Raw genomic sequence first — 17,791 nt, 5'->3', positions numbered from 1 at the left:
CAAGGTGGATCACCGTCACGATATTTCGGAACAAACGCGTCCCAAAAAAAAACGCGTTCCATTAATTGGACATCCGGCGCGTCAATTTGTGAATCCGCCTGAACAGGTCATCCATCGATCATGACCATTACACTGTTTGAAGAATACCTCAAAGAAGCAGGATGTCAACTGGATAATAACGGAAAAACAGCTCACTTCAGTAAGTACTAGTGATACTTGTCAACATTATCTCCTTCCTTGTACTCACTTGATTCTTTGACAAATTGTTCAAGCTGTCGAGCCCATTCTATTCCGCAGACAATTGAACCTGAAATTGCGCAGCAGTGCTGGTAGCGCCGATGCATTCTTCGATTCGATACAGACCTATACGGAAGATTCACAATTCCTTCGACAATGTCTGTTACCCACCGATGCACCGCAATCGAGCCGGTAAGCACTACACTGACGGTGCACTATTTCGTTATATTCAGGATATGCTAATGATCAGAAAAGGGCATTGACTTGCGAAAGCGTTTTCAAGACATTGCTGGCCATCGATGTCATACAACCCAAAATTATGGTGTATCTGTTGGAGCGTCTACCGGAGTTTCAGGATGAATTGGAAAATGAGTGCGTGCATGAAAAAAAAAATCTCGATGAAATATCCCAATGGATCTGACACTGACCGATTCGTCTGTGGATTGCTCTATATAGTCATTCTAGTTCTTGCACGGCACGTTTAATTTTGCATCAGCTTCGCTGGTTGGATTTCATTGTGGAGCCGCAGATATTAACCGAAAAATTGATCGAGGTAGGCGATTACCCGAGTCACCGATTCACACAAATCTCACTATATTGTCAGATTATTCAAATTATGCCACCCATTATTCAACATGAAATTATTACATCTTTACCTGATATTATCAACGATTCCGAGCACAAGGTAAAATTATAAGAAAGGGTCAAAGATTGCGCAGAAATAAGAACCTGGGATTCACAACGTTTATCATCATGTTTTTAGCCCATGGTTGTGTACCTGAAGGAACTAATGCACGAGAATGGTGATCTTACTGTACCCATTTTGGATGCTTTATCGAATCTTACGTTGCATTCCGAAAGTCTCGTGAGTCATGATGATTGCTTGTTACATACGCTCTACATGGTTCTCATCATTCTATGTAGGATGATGTGCGTCAAACGGTTTTGGAGCGACTGGAATCGGCCGAGCTGGATGACCTCGCTGTGATTGTCAAGTTTTTACTCCAAACCGCGACTCCACACACCATCGATGAAGTAATATAAAATCAAATCTCCGTAAAAACCAAGAAACTAAAGGGATTTATCATTATTTACTAGGTAATCTATGGTATCCGCCACAATCTCGATTTTTATTCCCTCGGTAAGCTCAAGCAGAACGAATTTCAGTCATTGACGTCGACAACCACGATCCGATCGCGGAAATCCGATGCGAATGCACAAGCGCCTGAAGCTCTCATTTTGGGTTAGTGCTATGTCAACAAAATGGATACCCAAGTTTGTTTTTCCTGACAGTTTTCATTACACCAGAATCAATTAAGCTTGGGTTACAATTTCACAAGTTCGTTTGCGATTCCTGGATCAAATCAATCACTGCACTAGAGGACCCGGTAGGTTGCCTTGACAAAAGATGCATCAATGGTCATTGCTTTTCCTCATCATTTTTATTCCATACAGGGAGCACACAAAATTATCGATGTACTTGTTTTGTTTATTCTACATTCAATGACATCCATGAAAAAGAAAGCCGAGCAGATTTTCCGCAAGAAAATAATCAATCGTGCCATCACTGCCCAACTGATTCAGTTGACACTAACAAATCACGGCGACGCACTTACTGGGTAATCTTCATAATATTAATGGCCAAGAAATCATTGATACTGACTCTCTGGTTAGATATTGGAATACCATTTTATCATTATCCGACAGCGTCTTGCGGTCATCCCGTCAAAACCATGCCATCGTTCCATGTTCAAGTACTCTCTACGTTCATTCTTTCATCGCCTCCAACGCTCACTATCAACTTGTAAGTTTCATACCGGCCTGCTACTCTATTGCCGAATGAGCATTGTGTCATAGGTATTTCTCTCTTTAGGAAATTATTGGTTCGCTGGTCACCCATATCGGCAGCGGTGAAATATCCTTTTTAAAAAGTTATGGCTGAATAGCGGTTGCTATTTTATTAGAACACACCAACAAAACGCAAATTTCTATAGGGGAGGTCAAAAACAAAAAGACGATGGAACTTATCCTTAACCGAACCTTTACACTGTAGAGATAGACGTTGCTTTGAACGTATTACTGCAGCTCGTCAAGTTTGATGTAGAAAGGGTCTCCGAATATGCTGTGTTCATCAAAGGTATTCTCGACTACCTTGATAACTTAAGCTTGGGTCAGATTCGAGTGTTATTCGATATATTCAGCATCATGGCATTGACGGTAAGACAGTTCGTATGGTTTACATTGAAAAAGAACCTTGAGTAACAAGACTGGATAGACTGAACATCCATACGAAGGGGGAAGTGCCAACCTGTGGTCCGATATCCAAATCGTCATCCGCAAACAACTGTCGAATCCTCGAGAAAAATACAAAAAAATCGGCATCATTGGTTGTCTATCAGCCGTCAAAGTGTTGGGATCGGCAGAATTATGCAACAGAGACTCCAATACTGGATCGAGTACGCAAGGAGGTTCCAGTACACAAACGGACGCCGCAACTTATAGCGCTGACAATGCTTTGCGACACCCCTACTTGAAGCAGGCCGTCTACCTATTGGAAATGCTCTTGCACAACTGCTCAGAATATCCTGTATGTCTGGCTCTGGTGTATGACGAATTAGCTCACATCTTTGAAAACACGAACCTCGATCAGCGGTTACAGCTTTGGATCAAAGAGAGCTGGATGGTCGACTTTACGGATCAGTACGTGTCGGATATGGACGAACTGAATGAGCTGGTGACCGTCATGGCACGAAAACAAAATGTATTCCTTAAACCGGGTTTATGGATGAATTTGGATGGCGAAGATGCTCAGATCGCCATGAAAATGTACGAGCTGGTTCTCATGGATGATGAGAAAAAACGACGAAGTCTCGTAGTACCTCTGTGCTCGATCTTCAAACTCATTCAAAGCTGCGAGAAGAAGTTGAATAACGGTGGACTAGAAGAAATTGATGCGCTTTTAGGCTGTGGCATTATTTTATTCAATCAAGAAACCGAGGAGGTATGGATAATGAGGATATGGCACAGCTGTTTCCATGTCCAACTCAGAAATGTGGATGGTAGGAAATGATCCGTAGTCTTGATCCTCGAGAATTGGAAAATGTGTGCGACTTGCTGTTTTACACGATCAACTGGTAAGCGAATCGCGTGGGATGGACTATGCTGTTGTGTAACCGCTTTTGCATAAAGGTTCCGGGAATTGTTGAATGCATTTTCCACTTTGTCTGACGATGAAGTACATCAAAAACTATGTCTACGCTTGAAGAATATTCTCGCTCTCGAGACCATGCTTCAAAGTTTTATCACCTACGTTCCCCATTACCTGCCCCTGGAGATGCATTCATCGTTGTCATTTAAAGAAAGCAAGGAAATGACGGGAGTCTCATTTCCAAAAGCGGATCCACGGTCCTCTACTCAAGTGGATGCTGATGCTTCCGACGGTGAAGAAGGTACACCGCGGCCTTCTACCAAAAAAGATACGAGCATAAGATCAAGTACAGGGCGATTACCCAAGTTGGCCGAGTTGAAGCGTCATATGCGTGCTTTTAATGTAAGTGAGAAAACAAATGTGCGGCTCTTGGTTGAAAGACTAAATCGTATGTTACTTTGTTTTTTTTTTCCAGATCAGTGTGTTGAGCCTGTTACAGGTGAACGATGCGGGAGATGCAAATGGCGATGCTGAAAACAAGTTGGATGTGAGTGACAAAAAAATGTTGAATGTATTTTTTTTGGAGGTACTCATGAAGATGGCTAGTATGCTTGTATCAATTACTTATTGAGCGATCTGAACGAGAAATTGGATATCAAGGTTGTACCGGCACCCGTTCATTTCTTCGGAAAGAAAAAGATGACAAACAACAAAAAGCACAGCGTTTACAATGCATTGCTGCTGGCCCGTATGGATGCCCCCGCCTTTATCAAGCAGGTAACCAAACATCACCACTGTGAATAGTCATTATAAACCGAGGATAAGCTCAATATCTTCATCGTCCTAGATTATACAATATGTTCCTTTTATGCTTCAGCGACTGGAGATGTTGTATGAAGACCTTCAACTTCAGGTAAAATGCGACAGGAAAACCGTACTCGGTAATGTGATTTTTTAACGGTAATGCAAAAGGAGGTGTACTCGGGACGTATCAATCAGGTAAATATTTGGGTCCTGCTGTAAAGCGAAATCATTTCCCCCTTAACATATTATTGTTAGAAGTCGGAAGCATTGGCCCACTGTGTTGCGTACATTTTTGATATCTTGCTAAAGATGCTTTCGTGGCCGGAAATTGAAAACCCAGAAAACCGTGATGTTCTACATGTACGTGCATCGCTGACGATAATTTTTTCTGTTAAATGTATTAATGTCAACAATGACGATATCAGGCCTTAGTAAATGCTATCGCAGAACGCATCATGATGGAATCTGTTCATCAACCGTCTTTCCAAAAAATCGTCGTGGAAGCCTTCCAATACTTGTGTCGATTTGGGGAGAACATGCCCCAAGCGCAAACGGCAGTCGTACTGTTCAAGCTTTTGGAACGTTTGCGAGAATTATCAGGTGATATCGTTGAATTAAGTAGTGGCGGCCATAAAGTGGTACAAGGAATATTGTCCACCGACTGGTTTGATTGGCGCAATATCAAGGTCAGTACGATCACCAAGGAATAGAGAAACATCATATGACTGATACTGGGCCGTTTTTAATAGAAGGATATCCCGTTCTTGATTGAACGTTCCATCGCATTGAGTGATGATCCTGCCGCGGTACTATATAATTACACCACGGAGATTCTACCGGAATTCGAGCGACAAGGGGGTTTTGAGCAATACCCACTCTTGCGAACCGAAACGTTGGTCGACTATTACCAGGTTCGTTTAACGTTTAATATGATTTTAATGAAGCTGACAATGCTCAACCATGAAAATTCGGTAGGCTATTATTAATCAGACCATCCATTTACTTCGGACCTTGCACGAAAACCCGGTGGATCCGGAACTTATGCTTACTCAAAACGCACGGATCGTCACGGTCTTTGAACGCACCATTCATTGCATCAAAACAAAAGAAGAACGCTCACTGTTTGGTGTGCTACTGAGAACGGCGCGTTCGTTTATCGACGAGTTTTCCAAGCATTCTATTCCGTTCTTTACCAGTATTTTCAAAACATATCGGGAACCTATCGTTGGCATATTCAAGGACTTTCAAACAAGTACCCGCATGTTACAAGTATGGAAATTCGTTTGACATCACCCCTCTTTGACAAATTATATGGAAAAACTGATGTTCAATCGGTATTAGGTTATCTGCTCGCATGTCAAAGCGCTCAAAGACAGTCAACTGTCCAGTTACGTACCGATGCTTAAGAAGGCTTTAGAGACCGTCATTTTCCAAGTCAAAATGCTACTCACTGAAAATAATGCACCAGCTGATGCATTTTTCTTGGGTAAGATCGGGCATCATACCGCTACGTAATTCTCATAGCATGACTCACTCATGTATGATATTTGATTAGGTGCATTGAAACATCGTGATATTCGTGGTGCGGAGATCTCGTCTCAGGTACGTTTAAGCCAAGCATAATCTACCCAGATTGTATTTTACTCAATTTTTTTGGACCAATGGTGTTTAGCTTCCTCGTGAGGAGACTAGTGAATCTGAAATAGAAGAAGACCAGCTGGCGGAAGAAGATTCGTCTGCAACCACTCCCGCAGAGAGTAGACCAAGCAAACCTGCCCCAGCAAAGAGACGAAAACGCCCTACCAAAGAAAGCCCAAACTTGCCTGACATTCGCACAACTAGTCAGGTGCCTTCGAGTTCTGACGAAGACGAACAAGATGGATTCCCAGTGATGCCTGACGATATCTTGGATGATGACAAAGAAGAAGAAGTTGAAATGATACGAGCAGCTAAACGACCCATAGAAATCATAGAGGACGACGATGATGAAGAGGAAGTGATCGAGTTTGATCTTGACGACGAAAATGATGAAGAAGCAGAAAAAGAAGCCAGTCCAGCGCCGGTATCATCGGTGGAATCCGCGTCAAGGAATACATCAAAGGTTGTACCGTCAAATCCTATTAAACGACCGAGACTGGGGCTGGGACGGCCGAATCAGCGCTCCAATAGAGTCTTCAATCTGTCACGTCGTCCATCATCCAACAGCGACGATGAATAGATATACCATCATTAATATCTGTAAAACTACTTGTCACATTAACAGAGTATCGGCAAGCACCATCCGGAAACGGAAAAAAAAAACGGCCGGATTGAAATGCCGATGCTCTGGTTTCAGAAGAACAATTACGCTTTATACTGAAAATATCAACTATGGGGAGACAATGAAGTAGATGATTTTATTGATATGGAACTGAATGGTGCTGTGCTACAGCTAGAGACATATTGCAGAGTCGTGGTTTAAGGAAAATTTTCTGTCAAGTGAGACGACAATTATGCTGGAGGGTATCCTAGACTACGAAGGACAATCAACTGTCTGTCCGTGCCGACGCGTAGGAACCCTTTCGTTTGGAATGCAGAACGGGCGGTCTAGGGTGTAACCATTGGCGAACCATGTAAGCAATAAAGCAGTAAGCCATGCAGCAACATACAAGACACTTTGCGATGAATCTATAAAAACAGGAGATGGTTATTTAAAAATCTATCTTAGCAAGAGGATATTTTCAGACGAGAAGAATGACTTACCGAATATCCAGCATAGTGGACCAATTTGATACATGAATAGAGTCGGTAAACATCTGATGATGCTTTGTTACCGAAGATGGGTTTTGGTAAAAGGGTACGGAAAAGACAGACAAGCACATAAAGAAGGCCATAAAAGTGACGGACGGCGATGATCCGGCTGAATTATCGTTTGCAAGCGGAGAATCCAAGTCGCATGAAGCGGCAGCAGTATCCACTTTCTTGCATCTACGACGGTAAGGACGACGTTCCGTTTTGGGCAATAATTCAGTCAATGCGGCTCTTTGAACGGCTCGTTCTTTGAGAATTCTCTGACGCTCAATGCGTTCGCGTTCCATGGTTTCTTTGCGTTCACGTGCAAGTTGTTCTTCCTCGAATTTTCTGAATTTCTCCTTTTGTACACGGAATCGATTCAATACTTGAGCTCCGCCAGGCATTTGTCCAAGAATTTGCTGAAGAATTTCGCTTTCCTGCTGGGCCAAGGAATTCATATGCTTAAGATACTTGATATACTCGGTGGCTTTATGTAGAATCACAGCTTTGTTGAGTTTTTTAGCGACTTCAACGCCTTCCACAATTTCGCCTCCATGGTCGTCTCCGTCGTCTCCGTCGTCGTCTTCATCGTCAGCTGGACTTAGCGACTTGTTGTTCTTGTTGACTTTGGCAAGGTAAAGCGCCGGCACTACGCTTTTGAGATCTCGGATACGATCGTTGATGTTGTTTCGATACCGGCGTTCGATAGCATTGTGAGCTACTTTTTTCAATTGCTGACCGTTTGCAATGACAAGTTTGGACGGAGGGTGAGGTCCCGAATGGTTTACTATCAGATTGATGAGACACAGAAAGTCTCTCAGAATAATTATCTATTAGAAGTACCTCTTTGCTTTTCGGCCCAATCCGTCATTGAACCAAACGCGTACGACAGAGTGTTCTCTATGGGACAAGAACTTGGCAGTGGTTTGGATAGGGCGCTATTGGCCATTGAAGAAATGGGCATGGGAGGCGAAACCACGCATTCATCCGGTGAGCGCTGTTGAGGTTGGCGATAATCGGATATCGGTGAGGGTTCCTGCTGCTGCTGCTGCTGCTGGGGTTGCTGTGGTTGCTGGGGAGTTTGCAACGAATGCTGACATTGTTGATAAGATGGAAAAAAGGTCGAGTTCGTTTTCTGATCAAAATCATTCATCATGATTGGCGCTGAATAATCGGATGGTGCAAACGAATCCGTGTTCACTGCTGGGGGCGAGAACGGCGATTGTTCACCAGCGGATAAAGATCCACTGTTGGACGAAGACGTACATGAAATAGGTGTCAAGGACGGTGGTTGCTGCTTCGCGGTTTTATCATCCAGATACCAGTCCAACGGATCAAGGGTTTGGTTCACAAGTGGATACTCGTTAACCCCCGTACTTGGTATGTTGGCTGCAAAATTCAATTGACCATCCGTGGGCGCCTGTTGGAAAGTGGCCGACCTGTCTGATTCTGGACTGATGGTATCCTGGTGATACGGAGGCTCGTTGGTTTGCGCCAACTGCGATGGTAGCTGTTGTTGAGGTTCTGACGAGGGTGGGTGTGACAGGGTAATGCCAAAATATGAGTCAAAATCCATAGTAATGTTGTTCCCTTTCAAGGGCAAACGAATTTGTTAGGTTAAATGTATATGCTTAATTGTGGAATAAACAAACTGAAAGAGAGTAATTAACGCATCAGAGTTTGCACTCCTGTATTTTTTTTTCCCGAAGAAACTTTTTGTTTCATGGCTTCAAAGTGGAACATCGTCCCTTTCGAACACAGTTACAGTGGTGGCATTAATATGAGTGGCCGTCGCGGTTTCGTTACTTGCGTTCGTAAAACAACGGTGTTGCTCCGTGTCTTTTTTTAACATCTTTTTAGTACTTGATGCCTCATTCTACTAATCCAGGGACCTCACCTGCCTACTTTTGCTTAAACTTGAACCTCGATGTTAAATAACAACTCTGTTATGCTCCTTGGGGTTATTTTGCTGATTTACGAGAACTCCCGAGACTTGAGAAACCTTCCAGAACTTCTCTTCAGGTGGTTCGCCTTAATGCCACTATTTCTTCCCGACGGGAAATTGACGGTTAACCATTTAGCCTACTGATCCCAATCTATTGATCCCAGAACCATGTATTTCAATGGTTACTCATGGTGGTTACTTGGCATCTTTGCCTAGTGGGGAAGAGGCTACCGATACTGTGGGTGAATATGGATGGAAAATGAGTTGTTTTCTATAGTAACTTTGGAATCCGCTCATTCGCCCACTTGCGGATGGGACTGAAACATGTGTTAGAAGTCAGATGAAGGGCAATAACCAGGCTCCAATGGTGAAAAATCGGGAATACCAGAACTTGCTATTTTTCTAGTAACCAAAACTCGGGAATAAGATTGGTGCACCCCGAGCCATCTTTTTTCCACTGGATTCATGCTAGAAAATGGCATTTTATCTTTGATCGAAAAATGGCGCATCCCGTTCTCGTTCTCAGCGGCCATTGAATGATAATCCGGAAGCCGCCTTTTGAATGATAGCGTGTTGCTGTGTGGCTCTTTTCACTGCCGTTTTCAAGGAACCTACCGCTAAGAAGTTATAGCTTTCACATCCTCTGGGTTCATTCTGGGGAGGTATTCAGTCGTTCGAAAACCGTGGAACTTCTTTTAAAAGAAAAAGTGAAGCTTGCTTTATTATAACCCATATACCCATGATGGACCAATGGAGACATGTAATTCATTGTAGATTCGTGATAGTTGTATATGCTATAATATTATGGATAATCTAAGTACATAAGCAAGAATTGCAAAAGAAGGCTGATATCGTAGAAAGTTCATTTGGCATAAAAAAGTGTGCTCGTGGCTTTGGGATGAAAACAATTGACATTCCGCTCTGGCTCCCATCGCCATGGCGCCCCAAGAGCTGCTTTTCTTTTTTCGCGCCGTTGACTCGTAATCTAGCTGTCAGATTTTCTGCCGTTCAATTGATGTCAAGAGTATCACTGCAGAATCCGATAGCTTCTTTGGAACAACTTGCTGAAACACCATCTCGCAAGGACGGCATTTCCGAGCAATTGGAGGATGATTTAAGGAGTTTTGGCTGCGAACTCATTCAGAGTGCTGGCATTCTACTCAATCTGTAAGCGTTGCATAAATACGTGCCTTGATTTCCATTTCTCACTGGAAAGTTAGACCGCAAGTAGCAATGGCAACAGCACAGGTTTTATTCCAGCGATTCTTTTATCTTGCGAGTCTAAAGGATTTTGGTATAATTGTATGCAATCGCATATATATGGCGTTGTTTGTGATTTGCATTGGTATCAGTAGCTCATCGGTTTCTTACAGGAGATTGGAATGGGAGCGCTCTTTCTCTCTGCCAAAGTGGAAGAGTCTTTCGTACGAATGACGTACCTTATTACAGTATACGATCACTTATTACGGCGAATCCAGCAGCAATCTACGCACACGCCATTGGACGCATTTTCTCAGGTACGCACATTTTGTTTTCTTTCCGTAAACGATTCCAAAACTAATACATAACACGGCTTAGCGTGCATATAGTCTGAAAAGCATGGTGACAACTTCCGAAATGCAAATTTTGAAACGATTGGGATTTAATGTGCATGTTCAATTACCATACGGAACGATGATCAACTATTTACGAATCTTGGGCTTGGAAGAGCATGACACTGTACCGAAAAAGGCATGGAATTACTTGAATGATGCGCTACGTACCCATGTGTATACGAACTACACCATGCCAACCATTGCCTGTGGTGCGATCTGGCTCGCTTGCCGAGATCAGCAAGTCAAGCTGCCTACAACACCAGGTGGAGAATGGTGGTTATTATTTGATGCGCAACCTTCCGAATTCCAAAACGTGGCCGCTCATATTCAGCGACTATATCATCGAAAACTTGATAGGCAGCAGTTATTAAGTCACTTGAGTGATACGGAAGCCACTTTGCGCAACAGCTAAACGATTTTGAAAATATTGCCAACATCACTATTTCCCTGTCATTCTTTAGACATCACATTGCATTCCATTTTTTTTTTCTTCTTCTTCCTTGCTTGTTCATTTTTGCTTTCCACACTTTTTTTTTATATAGATCTAGTCGAGTTCGTTTTTTTCTTCCAGATCAGTAGATAAAAAACCCATACATATCGCACATAAAATAGATACGTCTTGATTTGAAGGCGTGGCTTCCTCTCCTAATCGGATGTAATTGAACAAAGTGAAAGAGAGACTGTCCTGGATCCTCGCTTATTTTTAATGATTTTTCCTTCTAATCATATACGCATTCAGTTAGGACGCCGGAAACCATGGTGAACAATTTTGTGTCCAAAATCGGAAGCTGCAAATGATCGAGTCATTAAATAATGCAAACCCGGATTATCCGGCTGGTCATGTAGAACTAATTGAATGAAGGTAAAGAGGATGTTTCATGTTGATACTGTTTATAAACGAATTAAACTAAACGAAATGGATCGCATAAAGAAGGAAAAGAAATATTTACATTTTTGTCAGGATTAAATTAAAAAAGAGTTGAATTTGGTTAATTAGACTTCTTCCTTGGATGCATCACTCTTTTGCTTCTGGGCTTTGAGAGTAATCGGACTTGAATTATTGCTGTCCTGACAGGAACATTCTGTTATTGTGAGACTAACGTGATCATAATCCAATGATTCTTGCTCGTCTTCTGTGGATTTCCCTTGCACAATATCTTGCCATTGAACCTTCTTTCCAGCTTTTTGTCTCGATTTTTGATTTTGTTTATCCAGAGAGCCAGCTTCTTCATTACCATTTCTCAATTCCTTGTCATTGGATTTTTCAGATTTTTCTTTTTCACCATGATTTTCAAGGGTTTCTTCATTACTGTCGTCATCCGATGGGGCATTGGTATCTTGTACTTCATTTTCCTCTGGTTTCTCATCTTCTTCTTCTTCGTCTTCTTCATTAATACTTGGCTGGATTTTATCAGCAATACTAAGCATGGAATCGTAAACGCAGAGAGGTTCAATCAAACCACTATCTATGGCGTTGGATGAAGTGTTCATGGCCAGTTGCGCCTTGTACGGTTGAATATGGTGAGAATTGGGCGAGGAAGGTTCATTCGAGGGCTGCTCACTTTCGTCTGTTTGTACTTCCTTTTCCGACAACGACATGGTAGTATCCAGGGACATCCTTTTGGGTTTCTCCGAGGTTTTTGCTGAATCGTTCAGTATATCATCTGCGGTCAAGCGTCTGGACTTTTTGGTCGGGAGTGCTGGTGGTGAAGAGGTCAAACTGTCGGTTCCTGAATTCAAACTGGTCCAACTGCCCTGATCATGACCGTTCAACGAGCCAGATTCAATTTTCGCATTTCGTCGGTGCCGTTGCCGCTGACGGATCAGCAGAATCAGACCAAGCAGTAAGGATAACCCAGCAAGGGATCCACCAACGATAGATCCAACGGGCGGCGGGACAGTCATCGTATCGTTGGGCTGCTCCATGGCACTGTCACTAGAGTGCGCAGTGATCGAAGGCAACACCACGGCCTGGCTCTGTAACGCTTGGGAACTCGTGGATTCGGTCAAACGGCGCGGTTGCGTAGAAAATGCAAATCCTGGCGCGTCCATAATCAAGTCTTCATTCGCAAAACTAGCAATGAAAGGAGGCGTTGCCATGGGTCTGTAGGTCGTGGTCGCCGTGACAGTGACGACTGACCACCGTCTGCTAGGATACTTTCCACGAGCAAAATTAGTCGCCTGGGTGCTCATAATGCTACGATGTTGAACACGAGAAGGTTCTTTTGGATCAGGGCTTGCCATCCGTCAGTCAGTGCAGGAATCAAAATCCAAATGCGGAAAAGAAAAACTGAAAAACACGCCAAAGGATGATAAAAAATAATTGAATGAAAAACAATCGACAAGAATAAATTAAAGTAATCTGTGGTTTTTTAAAAATAGCGTGAATGAAAAGGCCCAGTGTCATCTTGTCTTGTTTAATATGTAATGAGAAAGTAAGATAGAGCAATTGAGTGGAGCAAGGGCCTCCGTGGGTCCCTGAATATCTCCAATGTTAACATGACAATCGGTGGGAAAAAGGCTACTGTGGCCCATACGAAAAATATTCCATAGTAATTGCGCACGAGCCTTTTGGTAAATTGCTACAAACAGAACTGTCCAGATCTTGTCAAACTGACTGCGCACATAGCAAAAGTCACATTATAATCTGCATGCATCTATCGGTGCAGAGAAATCGTGCTGTCACATACAGCGTGGATCATCAGTGATAACGCAAGTTTTCCGATCGGATTCATGTCTCCGTTGCATTTTTCAGTATGTCATGAATAGGATTTTGGAATCGCTGCTTCCCACTGTGAAGGCCGTGACTGTAGAAGATCAAATGGATGCACATACAAAGAATAATCTATCTTTATTTTTTTCCCTCCTGTTTCCTCCCCATATCCTCATAGAATCATTAACCCTTGATGACTATAACGGGTTTAGCTTTATGCACGGAATGAATAATGTTACTAGGCTTTTTTTTGTTTTTATTTTATATTTTTCATGTGTGAGAAAAGAAGATTGAGTGGTAAAACAGTCGGTAGGAAATGTATGGTCTGGGATTAGTTAAAGCCGCCGATCAATCTATCAACCTATCCACCTATCAACCTATCCACCTATCAACCTATCTACCTATCCACCTATCCACCTATTCAAGTGATTGGATCTTGAGACTCTGCAACTTTTCACAATTATTCTTTACTTCTGACATCGAATCTCTTTCCTTTAGACTTTTTTTCTTCCATATCCAACGCGGGAAGCGAAGTGTGTCGTATGACCCAGTAGATTGAAACGAGGCATTCCGAAATCGAAAAAAAGAAAAATGGTCATGTGCTTGTTACGTCATTTATATCTGTAAATTTTATTGGCTGGAAACCGGATGATCAGGAGTCCGAAAGTAAATAAAAAAAAAATTTCATAAAAAGTGCCTTCGTCACCCTTCCTTTTGTCGACGTCGACACCTCTTCGTCATCACTAAAATCCGCTCCGCCCACCAAAGATTCGACAAGACATCGTCATCGCCTCTCCGCTGTCACTAAAGGCCATACTGTTGTAACCTACTTGCAAGCTATATCGAAGCGTCTATTTTATATTTTGTCACTATCCGTCACCTATTGTCCGTTGTATCCTTTGGAACTCGTCCATAACCTTTTTGTGCTTACTTATCGTTCGCCTTTTGCTGTATCCAACGGAAGCCCAACAGAAAAGGGGTTTTTTTTGCTATATTCTTGAAGTACTACGTCACAACCACTGAACGAGAAAAAATGACCGACACCGCAGCGAGATCCGATACGTCCTTCCCCAATCGTCTACCTGATGAAGCCTCCTCATTTGTACACTCTGAGCCAACGGTAGAAGCTCTTTCCACCGGTCAGGACTCAGTCACGCAAGCTGACTCGTTGACTTCACCTGCCACCACCACCACCGCCACCGACGCAATTAATACTGTTGCTGTTAAACGGACCGCTACAGAAGATCCAGAGGAGGCCAAAGATCCAAAGGTGCTCAAAACTGAGCTTTCCCTGAAAGCAGAAGAAGTCCAGGTTTCCAAGCACCATGAATCTGAAGAAGAAAAATCAGCCGTTGATACCGAAATAACTGAAGTCAAATCGATATCGGTAGAACAGGACAATGCTGCCGCTGCTGCTGCCGCCACTTTTGGGACACCACAACCAACGGATAACTCGTCTTTGGACACCGCAAATGGCAATAGCAACAACAACGATAAAGCGACCATCAACAATGCCGATGACAACAGCAACAACAACAACAACAACAACCAAAGTAATACGAATAACAATAATACTCTTTTAAGCGTCCCCACCAACGCCAACGGACAATCGGCCGCACTATCATTATTAACGGATCCTCAACACCAACAACTATTACAGTACGCACAAGCTCACGGACATGATTTGGCCAATCTCACAGCATCGTCTTTGGCACAGGCCATGGTTTCGCCTATTGCGGTTCCTGGCATGACATCGAACTTGCTTCAACAACTACAAGGAAGTAACGTTATCACAGCATTACCAGGCCCTCCTCAGATGCCACACCAACCAACCACGATGCCGCATCAAGATGGAAACAGCCCACTTTCAGAAGATGGACAGGGAAAACGAGGTCCGAACTCGCGTCAACTCACGAATGATGAGCGTCGTCAACGAAGGTTGCTCCGTAACCGTGTAGCGGCCAAGGAGTGTCGCAAGAAGAAGAAACAGTATATTCAGGACATGGAAGATAAGATCGCACGACTGGAAGAAGACAATAATCGGCTGCGAAAAGAAGTGGATGATCTGAATGCAAAGCTGGCCATTGGTGCTATGCAAGGGTCAGAAAGTTATCGGCTGATGAAGGAGGTGGAAGAACTGAATGCGAAATTAGGGATGGGTCATTTGCCCACCAACAGCGCACTTACGGCGGCTGTGATGGCTGCTGCAACCGCTCATCATCAACAACAGCATCAAGTATCATCACATCATCCTCCTGCTCCTGCACCTTTACAACCATCCGCTTCACCCCAAACCCAACCTACACCGTCGTCTCAGCAGCCACAACCACAGCAGACCGAGTCATCGATACCATCTTCGGAAGCGGCGGGAAATGAAGAGAAGCCTGCGGAACAACCATCGTCACAGGCGCCAACGGGATCGGAGTCATAATGGAAAAATGAAACTTGCTCCATTGAGGTTAGGGCGGTCGATCGTTTCGAAATTGATTGCCCGTGCCTATCTACGAATCAGGGAATATAGTTAATCTTCAATCAACAGATAAAAAAAAATTTATTGCCACCAGTTATTGTTCCTACTTTCCTCTTTTTTGGGATTTTTTTTTCTTGGCTTTTTTTCCTTTGGCTCTTTTTTCTTTTTTTCCGGCTTTCCCTTTATTCTTTCTTTTTACATTAAAAAAGAGTAGGGTGGAGAAAATAAGCAAACAGAACGAAAAAGAAAAATAAGGAGAGAAAAATAGAGAGGATACCTAGTGATTGTGACATATTCCCTTTTTTACCATTTTCCAACTATTTGTGTACAAAATGTCTCGTAATACTCGATGGTTTAAATACGGAACGGCGAGCGCGTTCATCGTTTTGACGATCTTGCTATTTCTATTCCATGCTCGATGGAAGCAATCTGATCTGCATCATCTCCGTTTACGGAAGCCGGTGCGTCCGCAAATCATCCACGTGTCGCCAATGGACCAGGAAAAATTCATCACGTATCTACCTCACTCCGGATTCCATAATCAACGAATCGCTCTCATCAATGCATTGGTGCTAGCCAAGGCCACCAACCGCACTTTGATCATGCCGGAACTCAATGTAGGCGCAGCAACGTATTGGCGCCCATCCAATGTATTGGCGGGACGCATGGATACCTGCCCTGATAAAATCAAAGCTCAGGGAGGGTTGTCCGTGGAAGGATGCTTTGATTATCGCAAATACGTACCAATTCCGGTGTCGTCCATGCTGGATGTGGCGTCGATCCGGTCATTGGGCATCAACATCATGCAGCGCAGAGATATGCATCTCAACTATTTCGAACGATACTGGTCCATTCCACCCCAAGATAATGAAAGCCAGGTCCTGATGATCGATGATCCTGTACGGTACTCCTATCAGATCTATGAAACGGCTCAGATGCCTAGTAAATTGCAAAAGTTCGAATACCGTTTGAATCTCGCGGATATCCAAACACGCCCAGAACCGTTTGTCGTTTTTGGCTCCCTGTTTGGGTCGCACCGCCTACAACTTTTGGAAGGGAGCAAGCTGGCGTGGGTACGAAGCTATTTGCGCAAGGAACTTGGTATCTCGCATCCGGTCGTGCAAGAAAAGAGCTTGGATCTGGTCTCACGGTTGGGCGGACCGGCCCAATTTGCGGCTATCCATGTGCGTCAAGGGGATGGCGTGTTTAAAAAGCTGCTAAAGACGACGGTGAAACGAGTTCGTGAAACGTTGGAACATCGAGTACAGCAAGGCGAAATAACGGCCGCTATCAACGCGACGATTCAACGCCTTGGTGCACTTTCGACGACGCAAGAAGCACGACAACAGCGGTTGGACGAATGTCTGAAGCAGCAGTATGTTCATTCGCGACTACAGATTATCTATATGGCTACCGACGCGAAAAAGCCTCGAGAGAAGTTTGCAGAACTGTACAATGAGTTTGCTTGTCTCTTCACGTTGAGCGATTTCCCGGATATCATGGAACAAACGACTTCCAGTGTGTTGGGATTCTCTGCTGAAGAGAAATATTACCCCCATGTGTCGCATTTGGGATCGCTTCTGTTTCCAATGATCGACGCCGAAGTAACATCTCACGGCTCATTTTTCGTCGGCACTCCGAAAAGTACCTTTTCCACCTATGTCCAGTATCGTAACTCACGATTTCTGGAATTTTACCCGCAAAATATATCACACACGTAATGTTTCCGACTCTTCTTTCCTATGGGTTCCTTTTTTTTCTTCCATCTTTGTCCCTGGTGCCTTGTTTCCTTCTCATCCCTTCATTCCTTTGTTTATATCTTTCCATTTACACTTCCGTCTGTTCTTGTAATATCATGCTTTATTATTTTTGTGATTATTTTTATCTCTGTGCATTCTTTTTTTAGTCACTATGCAATAAATATAACGCCGCTGTAATAAGTGATCCTATATGAGCTTGGACTTCATCTTTCCATGTGTGGCGCCACTATCGGGACGAATGAATCACGGACTTGGGCTTGTGATAGTTGGCTCATTTAGGTTGATTCCCTTTTGAAGAGAGAGATCAGCGTCCACTGATGGCCTTTCGACGTCATGGTCGTAACGGG

General features: G+C 43.4%; 7 protein-coding genes across 7 annotated transcripts; 5 read left to right on the top strand and 2 right to left on the bottom strand.

Moving 5' to 3' along the window:
- Positions 1 to 556: 556 nt before the first annotated feature.
- On the top strand, positions 557 to 2,499 carry BYT42DRAFT_493930 (Fanconi anaemia protein FANCD2; the record flags this gene model as incomplete). Its single annotated transcript, XM_051564260.1, has 10 exons — positions 557 to 609; positions 694 to 790; positions 1,001 to 1,102; positions 1,162 to 1,272; positions 1,336 to 1,480; positions 1,546 to 1,625; positions 1,693 to 1,856; positions 1,912 to 2,041; positions 2,111 to 2,168; positions 2,297 to 2,499. The coding sequence occupies 10 exons, from the start codon at positions 557 to 559 to the stop codon at positions 2,497 to 2,499; spliced, it is 1,143 nt and encodes a 380-aa protein (XP_051425468.1).
- A 148-nt stretch (positions 2,500 to 2,647) lies between these two features.
- On the top strand, positions 2,648 to 6,864 carry BYT42DRAFT_274304 (Fanconi anaemia protein FANCD2). Its single transcript, XM_051562816.1, has 14 exons — positions 2,648 to 3,238; positions 3,301 to 3,371; positions 3,427 to 3,787; positions 3,861 to 3,932; positions 3,992 to 4,162; positions 4,233 to 4,298; positions 4,361 to 4,384; positions 4,448 to 4,549; positions 4,615 to 4,875; positions 4,939 to 5,100; positions 5,165 to 5,458; positions 5,531 to 5,675; positions 5,745 to 5,791; positions 5,862 to 6,864. The coding sequence occupies exons 1-14, from the start codon at positions 2,795 to 2,797 to the stop codon at positions 6,405 to 6,407; spliced, it is 2,766 nt and encodes a 921-aa protein (XP_051425467.1). The 5' UTR covers positions 2,648 to 2,794; the 3' UTR covers positions 6,408 to 6,864.
- BYT42DRAFT_274333 (helix-loop-helix DNA-binding domain-containing protein) lies at positions 6,647 to 8,786 on the bottom strand. Its single transcript, XM_051562817.1, has 3 exons — positions 7,805 to 8,786; positions 6,932 to 7,748; positions 6,647 to 6,856 (listed from the first exon to the last, which is right to left on the bottom strand). The coding sequence occupies exons 1-3, from the start codon at positions 8,535 to 8,537 to the stop codon at positions 6,715 to 6,717; spliced, it is 1,692 nt and encodes a 563-aa protein (XP_051425466.1). The 5' UTR covers positions 8,538 to 8,786; the 3' UTR covers positions 6,647 to 6,714.
- Positions 8,787 to 9,862: 1,076 nt separating this feature from the next.
- Positions 9,863 to 11,180, top strand: BYT42DRAFT_563633 (cyclin-like protein). The gene is made up of 4 exons (XM_051567619.1): positions 9,863 to 10,073; positions 10,127 to 10,208; positions 10,280 to 10,423; positions 10,485 to 11,180. The coding sequence occupies exons 1-4, from the start codon at positions 9,922 to 9,924 to the stop codon at positions 10,911 to 10,913; spliced, it is 807 nt and encodes a 268-aa protein (XP_051425465.1). The 5' UTR covers positions 9,863 to 9,921; the 3' UTR covers positions 10,914 to 11,180.
- Positions 11,181 to 11,494: 314 nt separating this feature from the next.
- On the bottom strand, positions 11,495 to 12,985 carry BYT42DRAFT_643538 (uncharacterized protein; the record flags this gene model as incomplete). Its single annotated transcript, XM_051572611.1, has 1 exon — positions 11,495 to 12,985. The coding sequence occupies exon 1, from the start codon at positions 12,743 to 12,745 to the stop codon at positions 11,495 to 11,497; it is 1,251 nt and encodes a 416-aa protein (XP_051425464.1). The 5' UTR covers positions 12,746 to 12,985.
- An 854-nt stretch (positions 12,986 to 13,839) lies between these two features.
- Positions 13,840 to 15,807, top strand: BYT42DRAFT_563629 (uncharacterized protein). Its single transcript, XM_051567617.1, has one exon. The coding sequence runs from the start codon at positions 14,248 to 14,250 to the stop codon at positions 15,643 to 15,645; it is 1,398 nt and encodes a 465-aa protein (XP_051425463.1). The 5' UTR covers positions 13,840 to 14,247; the 3' UTR covers positions 15,646 to 15,807.
- Positions 15,808 to 17,628, top strand: BYT42DRAFT_563627 (uncharacterized protein). The gene has a single exon (XM_051567616.1). It carries the CDS (start codon positions 16,017 to 16,019, stop codon positions 17,403 to 17,405), a length of 1,389 nt encoding a protein of 462 aa, XP_051425462.1. The 5' UTR covers positions 15,808 to 16,016; the 3' UTR covers positions 17,406 to 17,628.
- Positions 17,629 to 17,791: the final 163 nt, after the last annotated feature.

Source organism: Radiomyces spectabilis (genome assembly GCF_025331425.1).
Source record: "Radiomyces spectabilis strain NRRL 2753 chromosome Unknown BYT42scaffold_4, whole genome shotgun sequence".
NCBI classification, from domain to species: Eukaryota; Fungi; Mucoromycota; class Mucoromycetes; order Mucorales; family Radiomycetaceae; genus Radiomyces; species Radiomyces spectabilis.
Note: the sequence above shows the minus strand (reverse complement) of the source record. Positions and strands in the feature narration are given on the sequence as shown.